The 18444-nt window shown below is 39.8% G+C and overlaps 9 protein-coding genes across 9 annotated transcripts; 5 read left to right on the plus strand and 4 right to left on the minus strand.

Annotated features, from left to right (window-relative positions):
* Positions 1-427: 427 nt before the first annotated feature.
* On the plus strand, positions 428-1083 carry PHYBLDRAFT_154403 (hypothetical protein; the record flags this gene model as incomplete). The annotated part of the gene is made up of 4 exons (XM_018433323.1): positions 428-448; positions 635-660; positions 733-880; positions 940-1083. The coding sequence occupies 4 exons, from the start codon at positions 428-430 to the stop codon at positions 1081-1083; spliced, it is 339 nt and encodes a 112-aa protein (XP_018296566.1).
* A 638-nt stretch (positions 1084-1721) lies between these two features.
* PHYBLDRAFT_163636 (hypothetical protein) lies at positions 1722-3506 on the plus strand (the record flags this gene model as incomplete). Its single annotated transcript, XM_018434848.1, has 3 exons — positions 1722-2044; positions 2100-2428; positions 2494-3506. The coding sequence occupies 3 exons, from the start codon at positions 1722-1724 to the stop codon at positions 3504-3506; spliced, it is 1665 nt and encodes a 554-aa protein (XP_018296567.1).
* A 204-nt stretch (positions 3507-3710) lies between these two features.
* On the minus strand, positions 3711-4325 carry PHYBLDRAFT_121977 (hypothetical protein; the record flags this gene model as incomplete). Its single annotated transcript, XM_018428840.1, has 4 exons — positions 3711-3886; positions 3948-4031; positions 4091-4186; positions 4260-4325. The coding sequence occupies 4 exons, from the start codon at positions 4323-4325 to the stop codon at positions 3863-3865; spliced, it is 270 nt and encodes an 89-aa protein (XP_018296568.1). The 3' UTR covers positions 3711-3862.
* Positions 4326-7440: 3115 nt separating this feature from the next.
* Positions 7441-10762, plus strand: PHYBLDRAFT_29789 (hypothetical protein). The gene is made up of 14 exons (XM_018439955.1): positions 7441-7546; positions 7603-7690; positions 7743-7876; positions 7988-8234; positions 8296-8376; positions 8440-8684; positions 8772-9011; positions 9078-9330; positions 9384-9431; positions 9505-9750; positions 9833-9970; positions 10027-10252; positions 10325-10494; positions 10569-10762. Exons 1-14 carry the CDS (start codon positions 7447-7449, stop codon positions 10666-10668), a joined length of 2316 nt encoding a protein of 771 aa, XP_018296569.1. The 5' UTR covers positions 7441-7446; the 3' UTR covers positions 10669-10762.
* A 71-nt stretch (positions 10763-10833) lies between these two features.
* Positions 10834-12312, minus strand: PHYBLDRAFT_107845 (hypothetical protein; the record flags this gene model as incomplete). The annotated part of the gene is made up of 1 exon (XM_018428015.1): positions 10834-12312. A coding segment is annotated over one exon (1479 nt), but the record flags the coding sequence as incomplete, so codon positions are not given.
* Positions 12313-12747: 435 nt separating this feature from the next.
* On the minus strand, positions 12748-14218 carry PHYBLDRAFT_185237 (hypothetical protein). Its single transcript, XM_018439050.1, has 5 exons — positions 13924-14218; positions 13700-13851; positions 13544-13639; positions 12939-13454; positions 12748-12866 (listed from the first exon to the last, which is right to left on the minus strand). The coding sequence occupies exons 1-5, from the start codon at positions 14123-14125 to the stop codon at positions 12825-12827; spliced, it is 1008 nt and encodes a 335-aa protein (XP_018296571.1). The 5' UTR covers positions 14126-14218; the 3' UTR covers positions 12748-12824.
* Positions 14219-14367: 149 nt separating this feature from the next.
* On the plus strand, positions 14368-15974 carry PHYBLDRAFT_107910 (hypothetical protein; the record flags this gene model as incomplete). The annotated part of the gene is made up of 4 exons (XM_018428020.1): positions 14368-14615; positions 14647-14779; positions 14845-14982; positions 15048-15974. 4 exons carry the CDS (start codon positions 14368-14370, stop codon positions 15972-15974), a joined length of 1446 nt encoding a protein of 481 aa, XP_018296572.1.
* Positions 15975-16376: 402 nt separating this feature from the next.
* Positions 16377-16589, plus strand: PHYBLDRAFT_107633 (hypothetical protein; the record flags this gene model as incomplete). Its single annotated transcript, XM_018428008.1, has 1 exon — positions 16377-16589. One exon carries the CDS (start codon positions 16377-16379, stop codon positions 16587-16589), a length of 213 nt encoding a protein of 70 aa, XP_018296573.1.
* A 310-nt stretch (positions 16590-16899) lies between these two features.
* On the minus strand, positions 16900-17460 carry PHYBLDRAFT_102826 (hypothetical protein; the record flags this gene model as incomplete). Its single annotated transcript, XM_018427740.1, has 2 exons — positions 16900-17004; positions 17071-17460. Coding segments are annotated over 2 exons (495 nt in total), but the record flags the coding sequence as incomplete, so codon positions are not given.
* Positions 17461-18444: the final 984 nt, after the last annotated feature.

Consider the following 18444-nt stretch of genomic DNA (forward strand, 5'->3'; position numbering starts at 1 on the left):
GGAATGAAGTGCCATTTGCACCCCACTAGTGCTTTGTTTGGAGCAGGTTTTACGCCCGATTATGTGGTCTACCACGAGCTGGTATTGACTTCCAAGGAGTACATGCAATGTGTAACCTCAGTAGATCCTTTCTGGTTGGCAGAACTTGGTCCAATGTTCTTCTCGATTAGAGATCGTGACAAGAACTATGGACACAAGGTACCGTATAAATTGTTTTACATATTTGTCTACTTATATATTCATATATATATATATATTATAGGAGAAACGTTTAGCTAACGTGGCAACAGAGTCTCGTCTAAATATGGAAATGGACATGAAGCTTGGTAAATTCTATTAATCAGAAATGACATCCATCCCCAATAACTAATAAATTGCGTATGTAGCTCGTGAGAAGGAGGAGGAAGAAGAGGAACGACAGGCAATCATGCGCCAGAACACAGCCAAGGCAGCCCGTATTGCAACTCCAGGATTGCGAATGGGTACACCTGCCAGACGTAGAGGGCTGGGCCTTTGATAAAGAATTCTGATTGGCTGATTGCAACATGCTAAGCCATCGCTTTATAAGCAACCTCCGCAACGAATAAACACACCCCTCTTTGTATAATCACCAGCAATGTCTGCCACTACACAGTATTATGAGTTATATCGCCGTAGCAGGTAGATAAGGAGGAACTGATGAAGAAATGAGTGGCGCATTCAAGGACTGAATCATATATGTTCAATACAAAGCATTGGCATGGCGCTGACTGATTCACTTGATGAGTTGATTCAGAGTGGTCACATCAACCCTCAGCTTGCCATGCGCGTTCTTACGACGTTTGACAAGAGTATTTCTGATTCTCTTTCTCAGCTTGTGAGAAACAAGGCCAACGTCAAGGTGAATAATGAATAAGTCTTTAGTAGACCAGACATTGATGTAGGGGGTTGGTTCCTTAGGGTCATCTGCATACCTATCGCTTCTGCGATGAGGTCTGGACATTTATCATCGAGAACCCAAACTTCAAGTTTGACCAAGAGTCCGTATCTGCAGACAAGGTCAAAATAGTTGCCTGTAATGCCAAGCGCCCCGGCGAGCAATAAGGCATCACATACGTCATCCATTCCACTTCGTCCTATCATCCTACCCTCACTTTTCTCTTCGTACCCTCTCACTTGCCCTTGTCCCCGCTTTTCTCTTTCGTTTTTTCCTATTTTCCTGTTTGATATGTAGATAATTCTCACTCTTTTACTTTGTTATGTCAATAAAAAGGCATTGACAATGTTCCATAAGAAGCACAGAACAAACCAGTAAAGCCATCGCGCACCTATTTTACCACCATTTTTTATGCTTCTTTGAAAGGAGTTCCCCATTCCCTCTACCGCGACAGCAGTAACAGTCCGGACTGGATTCATTAGTGTGCGGCTCTTATTGCAGGAAGTATGACGACATTTTCCGGACTCTCTCCCTGCCGGACACTTTTTTATTTTGTAGCGATTTGCGAAATTCCTCCTTGAACTGTCCTCGCAAGACAGCAGAAAAAAAAAACAGCTTTTTATGATTCCCACTCTTTACAATCACACGCTGGCCTAGACTTTCTGCAATCATCATCGATCCCCTCTCTTTATATTACCGACGTTTTTTTACAGAGGCATTCATGAGTACGCACCACCCCTTCTTCTACATTGTCTGCCCTCACCCACTCATCCTTCTCTCTTAGCTGCTCAACGACGAGGCAGGAATGGCCAGCATGGCAGAAAGAAGCAAAAACAACAACGACGACGCTCTCATTCGACTTCAGAAGAAGGCAGCTCAGACAGCGGATCGATCACCCGATGCGTTTGTGGAGAAACTCGTGAGTTGTGTCCAGGCGTGCGATAAGCTCCTTTTGACTAACAAGACATGGCTTACAGACAACTCTGGCCTCATGGTTCAATGCGACAAATGCGAAGTCTGGCAGCATTGTGAATGTGTAGGATTGGAAGAACAAGACATTCCTGATCAATACTACTGTGAACAATGCAAACCTGAGAATCATTCAGTTGTAAGGCAGACGCATGGAAGGTAAGCCAAAACAGACAAAGGTTTTTTTTTTCTGGTCAACTCAAAACATATGAAGAACACGTCGGTCTTACAGGTCTGGCGGAAAAGCTGCAGTGGCTGCCGATAAAAAGGCGCCCAAAAAACGTATGACACTGAATAGCAGGGAGGCATCAATGCCGTTGGAAGATGTGCTAGCAGCGAGGAATGCGCTTGAGAGTGCGACTAAATTGTCCAGTCCGTCAGATTCCCCACTTGCCTCACCCATCGAACTCCCCGAGGAGCTTGAAGATGAGAGACGATCAGTGAAGCGGCGCCGAGACGATAAGGAGGCAGATAGCGACTGCATGGACGATGAAGTGATTGCGGCGGCAGACATTGCCCTGAAAGAATGCACGGAAAAAAAGAGTAAATAGTGAGATATTGTGCATTATCCATCTTTGGTTACTAATCATAATGCACTTTTTTCTTAGCTGAAAGCCCAACTGAGCTTGAGCGCCCATCTACAAACACACCATCTACAACTAAACCTATAAAAACCAAGCGATCAGCCAGCGTACGAAACAAGACAGAAGATTCAGCTGTGGCCGAAAAACCAAAAGGAGCGGAGAAGCGTGGAAAGAGAGAGCCGGCTAATAAGCGAGGAAATTCGACCACAAGTAAACGTGGACAAGCTACAAAACCGCGTTCAAGAACGTCAACTCCTCAGCCAAATGAGCCTATTCAGCCACCTGTTGACATTGGAGCATCTATTTTTCAACACTTTTCTCTGGAAGCACGCGCCGCCTCCCCTCCAGCGCGAATACGCGTTCCTTCTGCACGCATGAGCATCCTTGACATGAACAAACGAGCTAAACAAATCCTTGAATATATCAGCACCCTCCAGGTGGAAATGGCCAACAAAGATAATAGCAGTGTCAAAAAGGAGCATGTACACACTACAAGCAAGCCTTGGACACCAAAAACAAGCGACGAAGGAGGAGACTTATTATCCAGCATAGAAGTAACAGGAATTTCAATGGAAATTACTCGGGAAGATATTGTAGCAGGTGTGGACAGTAAACGAAAAAAGTTTCGACCAGATCCTATTTCCATTCCAACCCAAATCGACCCCGATTCTCCTTCTTCTTCTCTTAGCAGTGCTAGCACCCTTCCGCTTGATGAACCCCCACCATCACTTGCAGACATTGAAAAAAGTGTGGCTGAAGAAGCGATTGAGCGACAGGATGCGCTCATAGGCAACAAGACACAATCTTCACTTGAAATCATGGATGTTCTTACACGCGAACTGATTCGGTTTCAACGTCGTTTTGGATCAGGTAGCATGTCTCTACAGTCACGCTTGAATGGCAGTGGCAGTAGTATGCGAACGCGTGAAGAAGGGCGGTTAGTAGAGATTGAGGGTCGAACAACTCGGAGTAGAGACATGGCAATAAGTAACAATCTGCGGTCTCTCCAAGACAAGCGAGCCACATATCTCTCCTAAAGGCATTTCTTCCTCACCATTTCTATCTCATTACACATTCACCTTCCTATTCATTGTAAATACTCCATTTTGTACCCTTATAAAAACAACCTCATATCGGCTTGCTCTTTATCCGACGCGCTCTCTTATCACATTACTAAAGAATAAAATGAAAACCTCGACATTGCCCTGCTCTTCCAAACCACACACACATTTCATGAAATTGGTCTTCAGGACACGTTATTTTATGTATATATCTGATTTTATGTATGATTTTCCTGTTTACCCTACTGATTTCTTTTTCTACAGGTTCTACATTCTATTGGTCTGTTGGAAGTTGTGTGATGGACGTTTTTCTCTCTCTCTTTCTCTCTCTTTTACTGGGATCCAGGTGCCTGCATCTATAGGATCACACCTCAAGGTCAGTATATAATTATATATTTTTTATTATGTTTTACTTACGTTTTCGCTAAGTTCAGCGAAACGGGAGCCCACACGCTCGGAGTGCTTCAAGAACTTGTCGGCACACTTGTTGACACACTCTCCCTAGGGTACACAAGTTAATAAATCATATTTGCTTCCTGTTACTATATATATATTCTTACCTCCTTTCCAGTGAGAGTCTTTGTTGTAAAATCGTTAGCACAGTCATCGAAACAACGCTGAACAAGGTTGCTGTACAAACGAAGGAAATCCTTCATCTATAAAAGTCGTATTATATTTTGTAAGTAATGTTGTATTTCGCACTTGTGAGATGTTTGAGTTTTTCTTTACCTGCTTGTGCTCGATCATAGCAGCAATCTGGGCCTGCTCGGCCTGGTTGAAACGAGAAAAATCCATAGTGTAAAGTTTATAGGTAGACAACAACGAACACCCCTCTTTGGGTAAGATGTTTGTGTAGACCAACAAATGCAAGTCACTTATGATCTCATCCTCCTTTTAAGTCTCCGGGGTTAAACTTTGCTGTCAAAAGAATTCTGACTGGCTTTTTGCTTTTCTTGCAGACAATGAATCATCATATTTAGCTCAATTTCCTTTTAGCGGTGCATTGTATTATTTTTCTAGTCTTACAAGATCAAGTAATCAATAAGTTTCTCGTCTGTAAACTCCTCTTATTTAAAAAATGTAATACAGCATAGTAGGAAAAATAAAATAAAAAGAGATACCAAGGGAAGTTATCTCCTCTTTTCTTTCTCCTCTTGTTTGTTATATGGATAATGATGTATATCCAATATGTGGCGGGCATTAGGCTTAATTTATTTCCCAATATAGTTTTCTATACTTTATAATAGGATTTTTATTAAATGATATATCATAAAATTCTCTTGTACAATTAATAGATGTCTGCCGTCGTAATAGAAAGAATTATAGTATCTTAAAGATTTTTTTTTATAATAAATTGTATCGATCCACCTTCTCTAACAAGCTAATTACAATAGGTATCGATTCTTCTACCTTTCATAGGGGGTTTCACCAGTTCTGGATGCTTTACTGTTGGATGTAGCAGTAGTTTAACTCGAAAAATGATTGGCTGTCACGAATTTACAAAAAATGAAAACTGAGCATCCAAGCATCTAAAAAAAAAGTTAGCTATTCTAATGCCGCGATTTGGCCAAAATTACGAGAAATTGTACTTTACAGTCGATGGCGAAGTTCATATAAAAGCAAAGTCAAAAGTAAAATACAATCAACTTATGCAAGAGTAACCAACTTAATACCAAATTATAGAAGCTTCACTTACTTGTGGAAAATTTGGGCAGGGATAATATATTTATAGTACTCTAATCAAGCGTATTGTACAAATGAATTTTGACGTTATGAAAGAAAAAATATCAGCCAAGAGACATTAATGGTACTCAATAGCTTTTTTTTATATTGATTACTATTGGCTTATGTTTAAAGTATCACTACATCCAACAGTCAAGCATCCAGAACTGGTGAAACTTCCTATTATTTGCATTTTTCTTTCTTGTGAGCGGCCTGATAAAAGACGTTCAATTTTATTTATCTTAAAAACATACTCATAACTGTTTGAACACTAATTAGCATAAGTATATATATGTTAAAGTATAAGATCTAAAAAAAATATAATAGTTTGCGAAAAAAGTGTATGTGGACTGCTAGTCAAGTGCATTTTGAATGTTGCTCCAAAATATCACTCAAAATCAGCCCTTAAACCCCCCCCCCCAGAAGGCTCATAAAAAACTCTTATAAGACACTCTTCCCCCATCCTCCTTTTTTCTTTCATAATCTATAATTATCATTTATTATTATGGGATATGTGCTATATGCTTCTTATTTTATTTAATATATATATATATATGCCCTGAGATTATATATGCTAAATATAAAAATCCTCATAGAAAACACGAATGTGACATTTCAGTGTTTGATTCAATCGAGCATTTTATCTGCAAATAGATTTTGAAATCACGCGCTGTAAAGCTAGCTCAAAACTTGTTTATAACCTTGCCAAGACTTCTTTGTTCTCATGAATAACAGCAGGAAAAAAAGCTCGAGATTTACATTAAGTTGAGAAAAAAAACTTGAAGGCGAAGTAAATTATATATCATTAAGAATTGTTAAATACTCCCTGGATATCTACTTTTATAAAAAGTTTACCTATTTACTGTTTTTTTTTAATCTTGAACTTTTTCTTTCATATTGACTAAGATTTTCTTGACAATTTTTAGCCAAAACATTTTACCATGGTAATCTTTTACTAGGGGCATTTACGAACAACAAATATTTTTTTTTAATATTTTTATGTATTATTTATATTCTGTAAGTGAAAAGAATAACAATTCATGAACCTTTACTTAATATTGTTATGTATAGATTTTTTCTTTTTATATTTAATTTCAATTCTCCATTTGTTTGTCTATCTTTCTCTTTTTTCATATTACTATTACCAGTTTTTTCCTCATTACATTCATAGTTGCTTCAAAGAAATACTACATATCCAATCAATGCATGTACTATTAAAAGAAATGATGTATTAATGGTATACAAACTTACCGTAAACAATAGTATTTAGACGATACACTAAGCAAGAGCAAGATCCCAGATTTAAAAATCAAAAATCAATTTATTGATGCAATTTTTTTTTTGATTGAGCGCGTGAATTACACTTTATGCATTAATGGCTTAGAGAAATTCTTTAAAAAAAATGATATTTTTTAATGTTGTTTTGATTATTCAACTTTAATTTTCATAGTTATTTATAAAAAGCTTCGAGATAGGAACTTCTTGGATGTTTTCGAAGTCTAGATTAATTATTAGGAATGGCAAGAGATTAATTAGGGTATGTAAAGATGTACAAAAACACAAATGTTCTCCTTTGGATTTTCTCCCTAATAGTTCTTACATTTGACACCAATAAAACCCCTCTTTCTCGCTATCGGGTTTCTCTTGGCAGATGTAATGATGTATAATTTTTAACGTTGTTTAGAAAATAATAGTACATGTATACAAACATACATACACATATATATGCCTTTCCTTGCCAAAATTGAACATTCATTGCTGTGAATAAATTAAGTAAAATAAATGGCTTTGTTTCTGATATTGTGAAAAAAAAAACATAACCTATTAAAGACCTTGTTTGGGATGGCTTATGGACTGTTCTTTGTGGAAGGAGAGCAGGAAACCAAACACTGCAATTCCATTGTAAGTCACTTTGTCCCGACCAACAGCTCGATACCGTGTGTTGTGATTGGCTAGCCTTCTGTTCTCCAATTCAAGGTAAGGAAAGTGAGAAACAAGGTGGCACAGGGTACCAGCAAAAAAAAAGTAGTTTTCTCTCTTTCTCTCTTTCACTCTTATATTTATTGTAGCTTTTGTGTTTGTTTCCTCCCGCTTTATTCATTGCAATTGAATAAGAAATTGGACGGAAATACGATTCAACTTTCTATAAGCTTCAGCGATCCTTCCATCTCGCCCAAGAAGCTTTTATTCACAAATGCCAAGCTCACCACAGACAAAAACGGTTCGCTTGACTGTGATTGCAGCAGATGGTCTGGTGAAAAAGGACTTATTCTTTAAGTTGCCCGATCCATTTGGTAAGTACTCAATCTCTTATTCACACCACTCATCCTTCTCGTGTCCTGCTTCATAGCTGTGGTGACCGTAGACAGCGAACAAACCCACACGACGACCGTTATGAAGAAAACGTTGAATCCATATTGGAATGAGAGTTTTGATTTGTATGTATTATCATATCAAGGCAACTTGTGGGGTTTAATTAAAAAAGGATAGACAAGTGACGAACCAGAGTGTGATTGCAGTCCAGGTGTTTGACCAAAAGAAATTCAAGAAGAAGGACCAAGGCTTCTTGGGTGTCATTAACGTGCAGGTTGGAAATGTATTTGATATCGATGTTGGTGGTGACGGTAAGTTATTTCATTCTCAATTTCTCTGTATCTGTATCTGCCTCCTTCTCTATTGTATTTGAGGCAGATAAAATGGATAGACGGCTGTTTTACTAATACAGCCATCCTAAGAAATGCTTAACCTGGATCTGAAAAAATCCAATGCAAACGAGACAGTCCACGGAAAACTCATTCTTAACCTCTCAACAAATGTCAATGCACCTATTCGCAATGGCACCAATACCCTCGCTCCCGGAACAACTTCTCAGGCCACTACCTCTGGGCAGACATCTCAAGAAAACTCGCAACCACCAGTTGTGACCGATTATCCGGCCTCTGGACCTGCTGTGTCTGCAAACACAGATGACCTTCCACAAGGGTAATAGAGCACAGACAATATACTTATACAACATGTGTTTATATCACTAAAAATATTTTAGATGGGAGAGACGTGTGGATCATCTCGGAAGGCCTTATTATGTGGATCACAACACACGCACCACCACATGGAAACGACCTTCGTGCGTATAAATTTATTTAGTTTTTTCTTTCTTTTAGAAATCTAATTTGGATACTATCTTTAGAGCTGGAACTGCACAAGAGCAACAGACAATCACTGATCTAGAAAGACGTCGACATAATGCACGCGGACTTCCCGAAGAACGCTCTGCGGCAGGAAATAGTTCAACCTCGCTTGACACTCGTTCACAACTTCCAAGCTCTGCTACACCAGCAGCTACCAGTAATACCTCTCTCACGCCCCAAACCAACCTTGGTGTACAAAACAATATGACAACTGCAGGAACTGGCCCATTACCACCAGGATGGGGTAAATGTTGCCTATAGTACTTGATAATTAGTTAGTAATATATAAATGCGTTCGAATGTGTGCTAAGCTATGAAAACATATGAATAGAAATGCGTACAACGCCCGAAGGTCGCCCATATTTTGTAGATCACAACACGCGCACCACGACTTGGGTAGACCCTAGACGACAGCAGTACATTAGCACCATTGGTCCTGGAGCACATCTCCAGGTTCAGGTACAACCTGTATCACAACTTGGGCCTCTTCCTTCTGGCTGGGAAATGCGCCTGACAAATACTGGTCGCGTCTATTTTGTCGACCATAACACAAAGACTACCACTTGGGATGGTAAGTGAACAATCAATAACATACACTACACAATTGACCATTATTTTTTATATATCTTATGTACAGATCCTCGTCTTCCAAGTAGTTTGGACCAAAATGTACCTCAGTACAAGAGAGATTTCCGTCGAAAACTCATCTATTTCAGATCCCAGCCAGCATTGCGCCCTGTTCCTGGCCAGTGTCATATCAAAGTTCGTCGCGATCACATCTTCGAAGATGCTTATGCTGAGGTTATGCGACAATCACCAGCAGATCTGAAGAAACGTCTGATGATTAAATTTGAGGGCGAAGATGGTTTGGATTATGGTGGTCTTTCAAGGTAACTTATCTTGTGCTAAATTTACACTTATCGTACTAATAACCACACTACAGAGAGTTCTTCTTCTTACTTTCGCACGAAATGTTTAATCCATTTTACTGGTGAGTGAAACAACTATAATAGGATTTTTTTCTCAAAAAGACGTATATTCTTACTAACATTTGATTGCGTTAGTTTGTTTGAGTACTCTGCTCATGACAACTATACACTTCAGATTAACCCTCACTCGGGTATTAATCCTGAGCATCTCAACTACTTCAGATTCATTGGTCGTGTAGTTGGTCTTTCAATCTTCCACCGTCGCTTCCTTGATGCGTTCTTTATTGTTTCATTCTACAAGATGATTTTGAACAAACGTGTGGCGGTAGTTGACATGGAAAGTGTCGACGCTGAATTTCATCGTAGTTTAAAGTGGATCCTGTAAGTCATTTTGTTTTACATACAACAAACACAACCTTTAAGAATACTATTAATAATAATAAAACTAACTTTTACCAATTAGAGATAACGATATAACCGATGTATTAGATCTCACTTTCTCCACAGATGATGATCGTTTTGGTGAATTAGTTACTGTTGATCTGAAGCCTGATGGCCAGAACATTGAAGTCACAGAAGAAAACAAGAAGGAATATGTAGAGTAAGTGTATTGATTTGATATTATACCACTAGTCTTTAACATTATCCACTATCAAGTTTGATCACTGAATGGCGTATCTCCAAGCGTGTTGAGGAACAGTTCAAGGCGTTTAAGGATGGTTTTAACCAGTTGATCCCTCAAGATCTTATCAATGTGTTTGACGAACGAGAACTTGAACTTTTAATCGGAGGTATTGCCGAGATTGACGTTGACGACTGGAAGAAGCACACCGATTATAGAGGATACACTGAGCAAGATGACGTGATTCAGTGGTTCTGGAAGGTAATTTCTGAACTTACGTGATGTATTTATAAGTTTCCAAACAACGTAAATAGCTCATCAAAACAATAATAGTGCGTGAGCTCCTGGGACAGTGAAAAGAAATCGCGTTTACTTCAGTTTACCACTGGTACTTCTCGTATTCCAGTCAACGGCTTTAAGGATTTACAGGGAAGTGATGGCCCCAGAAGATTCACAATTGAAAAGGCTGGCGAAGTTACTATGCTGCCAAAGGCACACACTTGGTAAGATTTAATTTGGGGTTTAACCATATTTTATTATTATTATTATTTATTGATATTTGTTTATTTTTATTCAGCTTCAACCGTATTGATATGCCACCTTATAAGACATATGAATCTCTTGTGGCTAAGTTAACCCTTGCTGTAGAAGAAACAATGGGCTTTGGCCAAGAGTAGTTCCTCGATATACGCAATTGATAATTTCTCCCCTTCCCCGTTTTCCTTATTTTTTTTTCCAACATTTCAATACACCATTTCTCGTTTTATATTTAAAGTAATCCTTTTTCCCTTTATGTTTGAGAAAAAAGAAAGTAAGAGTATGTACAAATAGAACGAACTTTGCTAGATAATCGCACCGTAATCCCAGATGTGAATTTCTCCATTGTCTGAGGCGCTTACTACTTTTGCATCTCCAAGTGCGATAGCAGTAACGGCCGAAGTATGACCTTGAAGAGAGTACATGGGATTTCCCTTTTCGATATCCCATATCTTTATAATACCATCGTGAGAACCACTAACGAGGCGTTGCTTATCATAAGCAAGCGTCCACACGCCATGGGCATGGCCAAGAAGAGTCCCGAGGCAATTGCCAGTCTCTATTGACCATATCTTGATACTAGTGTCGAGGGAACCAGATATAATCACAGGGACAGAAGTAGTGCTTGAAGTGCTTGGAGCTTGAAAGCTTGTGCCTGTGTGTGTTTTCTGAATTTGAAGATTGGCTGTATAGTCTTCGAAGCGGTGAATTAAGCCTGGCATGCTTGGTACTGCGACCTGTACAGGTGCCAGATGACCCTGCAAAACACGGGTGCAGGTACGCTTTTCGAGATCCCAGATACGTATGGTTGTGTCGTCGCTAGTAGAGACCAAAGATGTACTATTGTTGTAAATCTTGACATGATTTACTAAATGTGTGTGGCCTGTTAATGTATAGCATTTCCCTGTCTGAAAATTCCAGATTTTTATAGTGGCGTCAGCTGAGCCACTGGCAAGGATGCGAGCATCAAAATGCAAATGGACAACGCCGTTAGTGTGGCCTTCAAGTGTACGAATACATTGTCCAGTGCGATAATTCCAAATACGTAGTGTATTGTCCATAGACCCTGTTACAAGTTTTGTATCGTCGAACTGTAGTGTACGTACACAGCGAGTATGTCCTTTAAGGGTTTCTAGTAGTGCGCCTGTCTCAAGGTTCCAAACGATTATTGTTTTGTCATAAGATCCGGTGATAAGCATATTCTGATATTCGCAAAACTGAAGGCACATAACACCGTCCATGTGTCCTTTAAGCACTCGGTGAACATATTTGTTTTTGCGCCAATGTCGTTCAACTACAAGTCTTTCACTATAGATATCCTTCCACAGCTTTCTGTCTGTACGCTTGTTCGGCAAGTCTTCTGTAGAGTCTTCTCGCACTCGTTTTTCAGGTGATCGAATAAGTTTGGGTTTCTGGAGTAGAGCTAGTCTCCAGCCACATTTTGTGCATTTGCGATCGATGTGTTGCTCACACATACGGTGCCAGAGAATATCGTCATCGGCAATCTCTCTCCAGCGCTTATTGACTTGAGCAGCCTTACAGAGGGATTGGGCGTCGAGGTAAGTGAAAATTTTTATCGAAATTTCTATTGGTAAAATAACCGTAAAATCTATACGTAAGAGAGGTTGCAGGGCGGAGGCAAGATAGGAAAGCTGAGATGTGCAGCACGTCGACAAAAGTCCTTTGAGGATAAGGATTCTTTGCTGGGCTGGTGCTGCATCGAAAACTGACCAGAGATTGTTGATAGGTGTCTGGTCCCTCAAGGGCAATTGCTCTAGTTCCTGTCAAATCAATATGAGAGATAGTTTAGGATCGCCCGTCAGTAGTAAATCCACGTGGGTCTTACACTCTTAAGAAAGTCCGAATGGACCTTCTTTTGTTTGACAAAATCCGGATGGTGCCGAGAGCAAAAAGTCTTTGAATTGCTCATTCTAAGAAAGCGTTTAGGGAAGAAAGCGTTTAAAAGGGGCCTTGTTAAAAATCAGGCTGATATTTAAGCAGGTCTTCAATGGCGCAATCTTCCTCGGAATCAAGGCAACCATTAACACACTTCATTGGCTATCGTTGATTGGCTAGCACGCGAGAGAACACCCAAATCCGGAGAAGGCTGGCTCCACAGCACTTTCACACTCAAAAACAAGAGAAATAATTATATATGTATATTAAGCCCCCCTGTCCACTCATTGATTTTACAAGGAGGAAATTGAAGTTGTCTTTTTGATGCAGTGTCTGGAACTGTTTTTTTAGTTTTATATATATTGTACAAGACACGCTACATAAACACTTGAGAGATAATCTAAGCAGACAACATGATACCAACGCCAAACTTGCTCTGGCCCTATTTAAATATTTTATGAAATGCATATGTCAGTCAATGCAAAAATTAAATAAAAATATGTTTTTGTATTACCTTCATATGATCCAAATCACCACTGACAAGGAAAGAGAATCCGGGTGCCATCTTCTCCTCCAATACAGCTGATACTCTTCCGGTGGTGTCGATTTGACCTCTAAAGGTGGCCTGTCTAAAATCAAACTTGCCGCCGACTGTTGCAACAGCTTCTCTTCGCTGACCCTGAACCATCATGTTAAGCTCAACACCAAAATCAACCTTCTCGTTGATACGCTGGTAGTAGCTTGCTTGTATTGCGCCCATGCCCTGGAGCTGTGCAGTTGCAATAAAATCAGAGCCGGTGTACTTGGCTACCAGTGACATGGCGGTCTCCTCCATATCAGCTGTAGGTCTCTGCAAAACAACTTCAGATCCGACTGCCAAGTTACTAGTGACTGACTGAAGGTAAGAAGCCATATAGAGACCAGTGAACTCCATAGGGTTAGGGTTCATGGCTTTGAGGTTCAAGGAGAAATCAGAACCGGTGTAATCGTTTTCGACTTGGAGCATCGAGTGGCCAGGCATGTTGGTGAGCTTCAAGTGCGTGGATCGGTTAAGTATTTTTTTGATCATATTATCCCATGAAAAAAAAATCGCAACCAAATCCTACTCATTCAGCTTACCTGAGCAACAATCTTGGTGGCCATGCGGGGAGACCACATCTGACGGATAACTGCATTGAGGTTGGTATCGTTATCCATAGTTCCTTGTACCATAGTCTATTCAAGAATATATCAATATTGTTCTTTATCACTCTCAAAGCAACCCAATTGACTTACTCTCTCGGTCATATAACCAGACATAAAATTGTACATTGGTGGCATCACTTGGGAGCCGAGCGAGAACTGATGCTGAACATGAAAGTTTCCAGACAACTCCTTAACAATGTTGGCCTGTGCTCCATCGAAGAGGTAGTTGGTGGTGAATGTGTCTAATAACCGCGTATCGGTCAAAAGGCTTCGGAATCTAAAAAGCTAAACTGTATAGCCAGCAACTTTCTTACCCTTCACTTCTCTGTGGAGGCGCTCAAAGCTGCCAGGGTTGGGAAGACCGAGACGGGCCTTTTGGTAGTTGAACCAATGGGGCCAATGGAGAGGATTCCAAGGCGATCCAGCAGGTTGCTGGTCTTTGAGCGTAAATGCCGTTGTCGTCAAAGGCGAATAGAGACGAGCTGGGGGTGCGGTTGCGGCTTCTGTGGCAGACATGTCTATCTATTAGCTGAGGAGTCGACGCAAGGGAGAAGTACAGTGAAGTTGACAAAGTGGGTCCAAGTTCGGCTCAAATACACAGATTCTAACGTAGAACCAAAGTCCTCGAGGGTGGGGCATACCGAAAAAAATAAATAAGTGACCATTTTTGTTAAAAGTGACATCACGATTTTAATCTGACAGGTCCCAAATTAACTCTTGTTTTTTCACTAGTCTTCTTTACTTTTTTTATCTATAAAATGTTCGGCTTGCCATTACGAGCATTACGTAGTGTTTCCCACTACTCTACTGTGGCTCCTAAACAACTCTTTCCTACCAAGACAATCAAGTCTTTGTTGGCTGATAATCAGCCTAAAGATACAGAAGTATTGCTGAGGGGTTGGGTGAGGTCTGTGCGCAAACAGAAACAAGTTTGTTTTGCTATGGTTAATGATGGCAGTACACTCAAGGGCATTCAAGCCATTCTTAACGAGGACGATGCCAAGAAGTGAGTATTTTACCCATCGAGTTTGTATAAGCTTATCAGTTGCTTTCAGATTGAGTACCGGTGCCTGTGTTGAGCTCAAGGGGTTACTCTCGGATAGTCCGGGGCAGGAGCAAGCCAAGGAGCTCCAGGTTGACGCAGTCCGAGTTCTCGGAGAGTGCGATAATGTAAACAGGGATCAAATAATCCAACCGCAGTTTCTTATTTCTTCTTCTTTTTCTTCGTTCCACAGTCATATCCACTTCAAAAGAAGCGTCACTCTCTAGAGTTCATGCGTAACTTAGGTCACTTGCGCGCACGTGCAAACACCGGAAGTGCTGTTCTCCGGGTGCGACATGCAGCCAGCGAGGGTCTTCATCAGTTCTTTGCGGTGCGTTTTAGTTGGCTCTAACTCTGCCGATCCATTCACTCATCAGTCCATCACAACAAGCACAGAGTCAGGAATTTATTCTTACCAATACACCCATCTTAACATCCGGTGACTGTGAAGGTGGTGGAGAGGTATTCAAGGTTACTCCAGGGTCTGCTACACCTTCCACCCAAGACGAGTTTTTTAAGAAACCCGTCTATCTCACTGTATCTGGCCAACTACATGCTGAGATCATGGCTTCTGCCTTCTCGCGAGTCTATACGTTTGGTCCTGTTTTCCGTGCAGAAGAATCTGTCACCTCGCGTCATCTGGCAGAGTTTTGGATGTTAGAAGCAGAGATGTCATTTATAGACCAAATTGATCAGCTTCTTGATGTGACTGAAGCAAGTATTCAGCACACAACTAGACATGTCCTTGATACTTGTGCAGAAGATTTAGCATTTTTTAACCAATGGACCGATAAGACACTCCTGGACCGCTTACACAAGAGTATCGAAAAGCCTTTTGCACGAATGACTTATACCGAAGCAATTGATGTCCTACAGCGTGTCCAAGACAAGGAAAAACGTTTCGAGTTCCCTACTGTATGGGGGTCTAGTCTACAGTCAGAACACGAGCGCTACTTGGCTTCAGAGTACTGCGGACGCCCTGTTTTTGTAACAGATTATCCTGCCAATCTTAAGCCATTCTACATGAGAACCAACAATGATGGAAAGACAGTAGGATGCTTTGATCTCTTGATTCCTGGTGTGGGAGAGCTTGTTGGTGGTTCGATGCGTGAGGAAAGGCTTGATGTTTTGACTCAAAAGATGGAATTGGCTGGGATGAATGTGGAGGAATACGGGTGGTATCTGGATCTCCGTAAATACGGTAGTGCTCCTCACGGGGGTTATGGTATTGGATTTGAGCGCCTGCTTTTGTGGCTTACTGGCCTCGAGAATGTTAGAGAAGTAGTACCAGTTCCTCGCTGGGTGGGACATTGCAAATATTAGAAATTATAGAGTAAGCAATTACCAATACATTCCTTGCTTTTTTTTTTTTCTTTTGAAAAAAAATATTGTAGAATGATTTGTAAGCACACTCAACAAAAGAATAATAATAATATTTTTAAATCTAGATCATTGATACTTTATGTAAATCTTTATACTATGAATCTAATATAAGGTCAAGAGTATTAATGCGATATTTGCACTATCAGCTATATATTTATTTAAAAAAAAAAAAAAAAAAATAGTCATTTTATAGAATGGTTTGGATTACATGGTCTCTGGTCTAAAAATCATATAGATAATGCATCAAGAAGTCTGGGTTGAAAATATATTATCCGAAAATGACTCTTAAAATTCTAAAAGCACGTTTTTTTTTCCTGTGTTTTCTTTACCTTTTCATTCACAATGGCAGAATCAACCTCATCTATCAAAACCAACCTCACTCACTCTGGACTTCTCCCACTCGACGCACAAGGAAAGCCTATCAAACCATGTTGTGCCTGTCCCGAAACCAAAAAGCCTCGCGACCAGTGTATTTTTGATAAAGGAGAGGAGAATTGTCAAGAGTTGATCAAAGCACACCTTGAGTGTATGCGAAAGTTAGGATTCAAGGTTTAAACTCTTACTCGAATTGAGCTTAAGTCAAATAAACCCTAGAATTATCGATTTATTATACATGTGCAGGCTTAAAATTATTTGCTTTGCTTCTCATTTATTTGCTTTGTTTAGTGATAAAGATTTATAATATAAAAATAAACGAATTACTATTCTAAGGGATAAAAAAAATAAAGGCTTGTATATCAATAAAAGATATTTATGCAAGAGCAATGGAAGCCAAAATAGCAGCAGCACCGAAAATAAGGCTACCAGTAGTGGCTAAAGAAGAGGCACCGCTTGATGAGCCATTGGATCCTTTAGCTTGAGGAGCAGAGCTTGACTGGGAAGCAGTGGCACTAGAAGAAGAACCATCAGCGTTGATACACTTGCTGCTGTTAAAGCCCTCGGTGTTGCTTGTCAAAACAACGTCTGTGCACTACAGATAAAATATAAAATATGAGCATTTGTGGGTTTATATTTAATACAATTAAATAAAACCTACCTGGTACAATGCACCATCACCTCCATTAAATGTGACTTGAAGAGTAGCCAAGGTTCCATTTGTAGCACCGGAAACATCGGTCAAGTTTACGGGAATGCAGGCAGCCAAAGGGAAGGAGTTCTGGCCACTAGCTACAGTTACGAGATTTGAGCTAGTGAAATCAGCACTAGTTGGGTTGCTGTTGATCAAGATATTGACTTGGTATGTATAAGAAGGATGCTCGGCATTAATCTCGACAAAGCCATCTTTCAGAAGGAATGAAGAACGGTTGGCTGAGGGTGTGTCATATCCACCACAGGGAGCATTGGCCTCGATGCTCTCACTAAATCCGCGTGTAGGAGGATAAGTGAGAGAGAAGTGTGCGGATGCTGTTTGGGCAACAGAAAGAATTGCAACAGCTACTACAGCAAAACCAAGGCGAGTCATTTTGATGTTTAAAATCGTGAGAGAAAGAGACAGAAAGTTGAAGCCAAGGCATATCTTATTTATACACCCAGGTAACCTTTTTTTTCCCTTTGACCTAGCCAATATTGCGAGGTTTTTGCTTGTGGTGGGAGATTGATTGGTCGCTTGTTTTTGACGGCCGTCCTTTAATTTATCACCGACACTTCAAGGTCTTGCCTCATTCTGAAATTTTGTTTCTTAATTTTCTATATAAAAAAAAGAATACTGTGGGTCTATAAAACATTTATTATTATTATTTCACTTTCTATATTAAAGTGTTGAACGAATGAAAGAAATATCTTAAAGAACGACCTGACTGTTATTAAGTTTAATATATAATCGATGTAATTACATTACTTGTTTATCAAAAAAGCTACGAGATTTTTTTTTCTTTTACATTTAATGTCTTGTTTATCAAGATATTCCTACAGAATCTGTGTATCAGATTCTTGTCATACTCACACGCGATGACTTTCTTTGGGGAATAACCTTTGTTCTTCATTGAATGTAATACACGGGAAGGATATTGTATTTTTGTGTGACTTATGGTTGCAAAAGGACTATATGATATAATTGGAGTACTATTAACTGCAGTTAGGTTTAGACCGACACATCATGAGAATCTAGGATAGTTTTATTCCGAAAAAGTCTATTTGGATCTTGTACTTCAATTCCTGTGTATCTCCCATTTTGAGGTATACATATAAGCCGCGACTCATTTAGGACTATTCCCAAACAAACATTTCTTGTCATAAAAAATATATCAACCATAGACAGTTTAATAAGCTTAATAGTCATTAGGCATTTGACAGGATTTTTCTCGGCTATTTGGCTTTGAAAATCTCAAGAAAGTATATCAAGATAGCATATTGACTTAACACGCAAAAGTCTGTAAAAAATAGACTCAATTGAAGAATTCATGGATCGAGC

The sequence above is a fragment of the Phycomyces blakesleeanus genome (assembly GCF_001638985.1).
Source record: "Phycomyces blakesleeanus NRRL 1555(-) unplaced genomic scaffold PHYBLscaffold_3, whole genome shotgun sequence".
Lineage (NCBI taxonomy): Eukaryota > Fungi > Mucoromycota > Mucoromycetes > Mucorales > Phycomycetaceae > Phycomyces > Phycomyces blakesleeanus.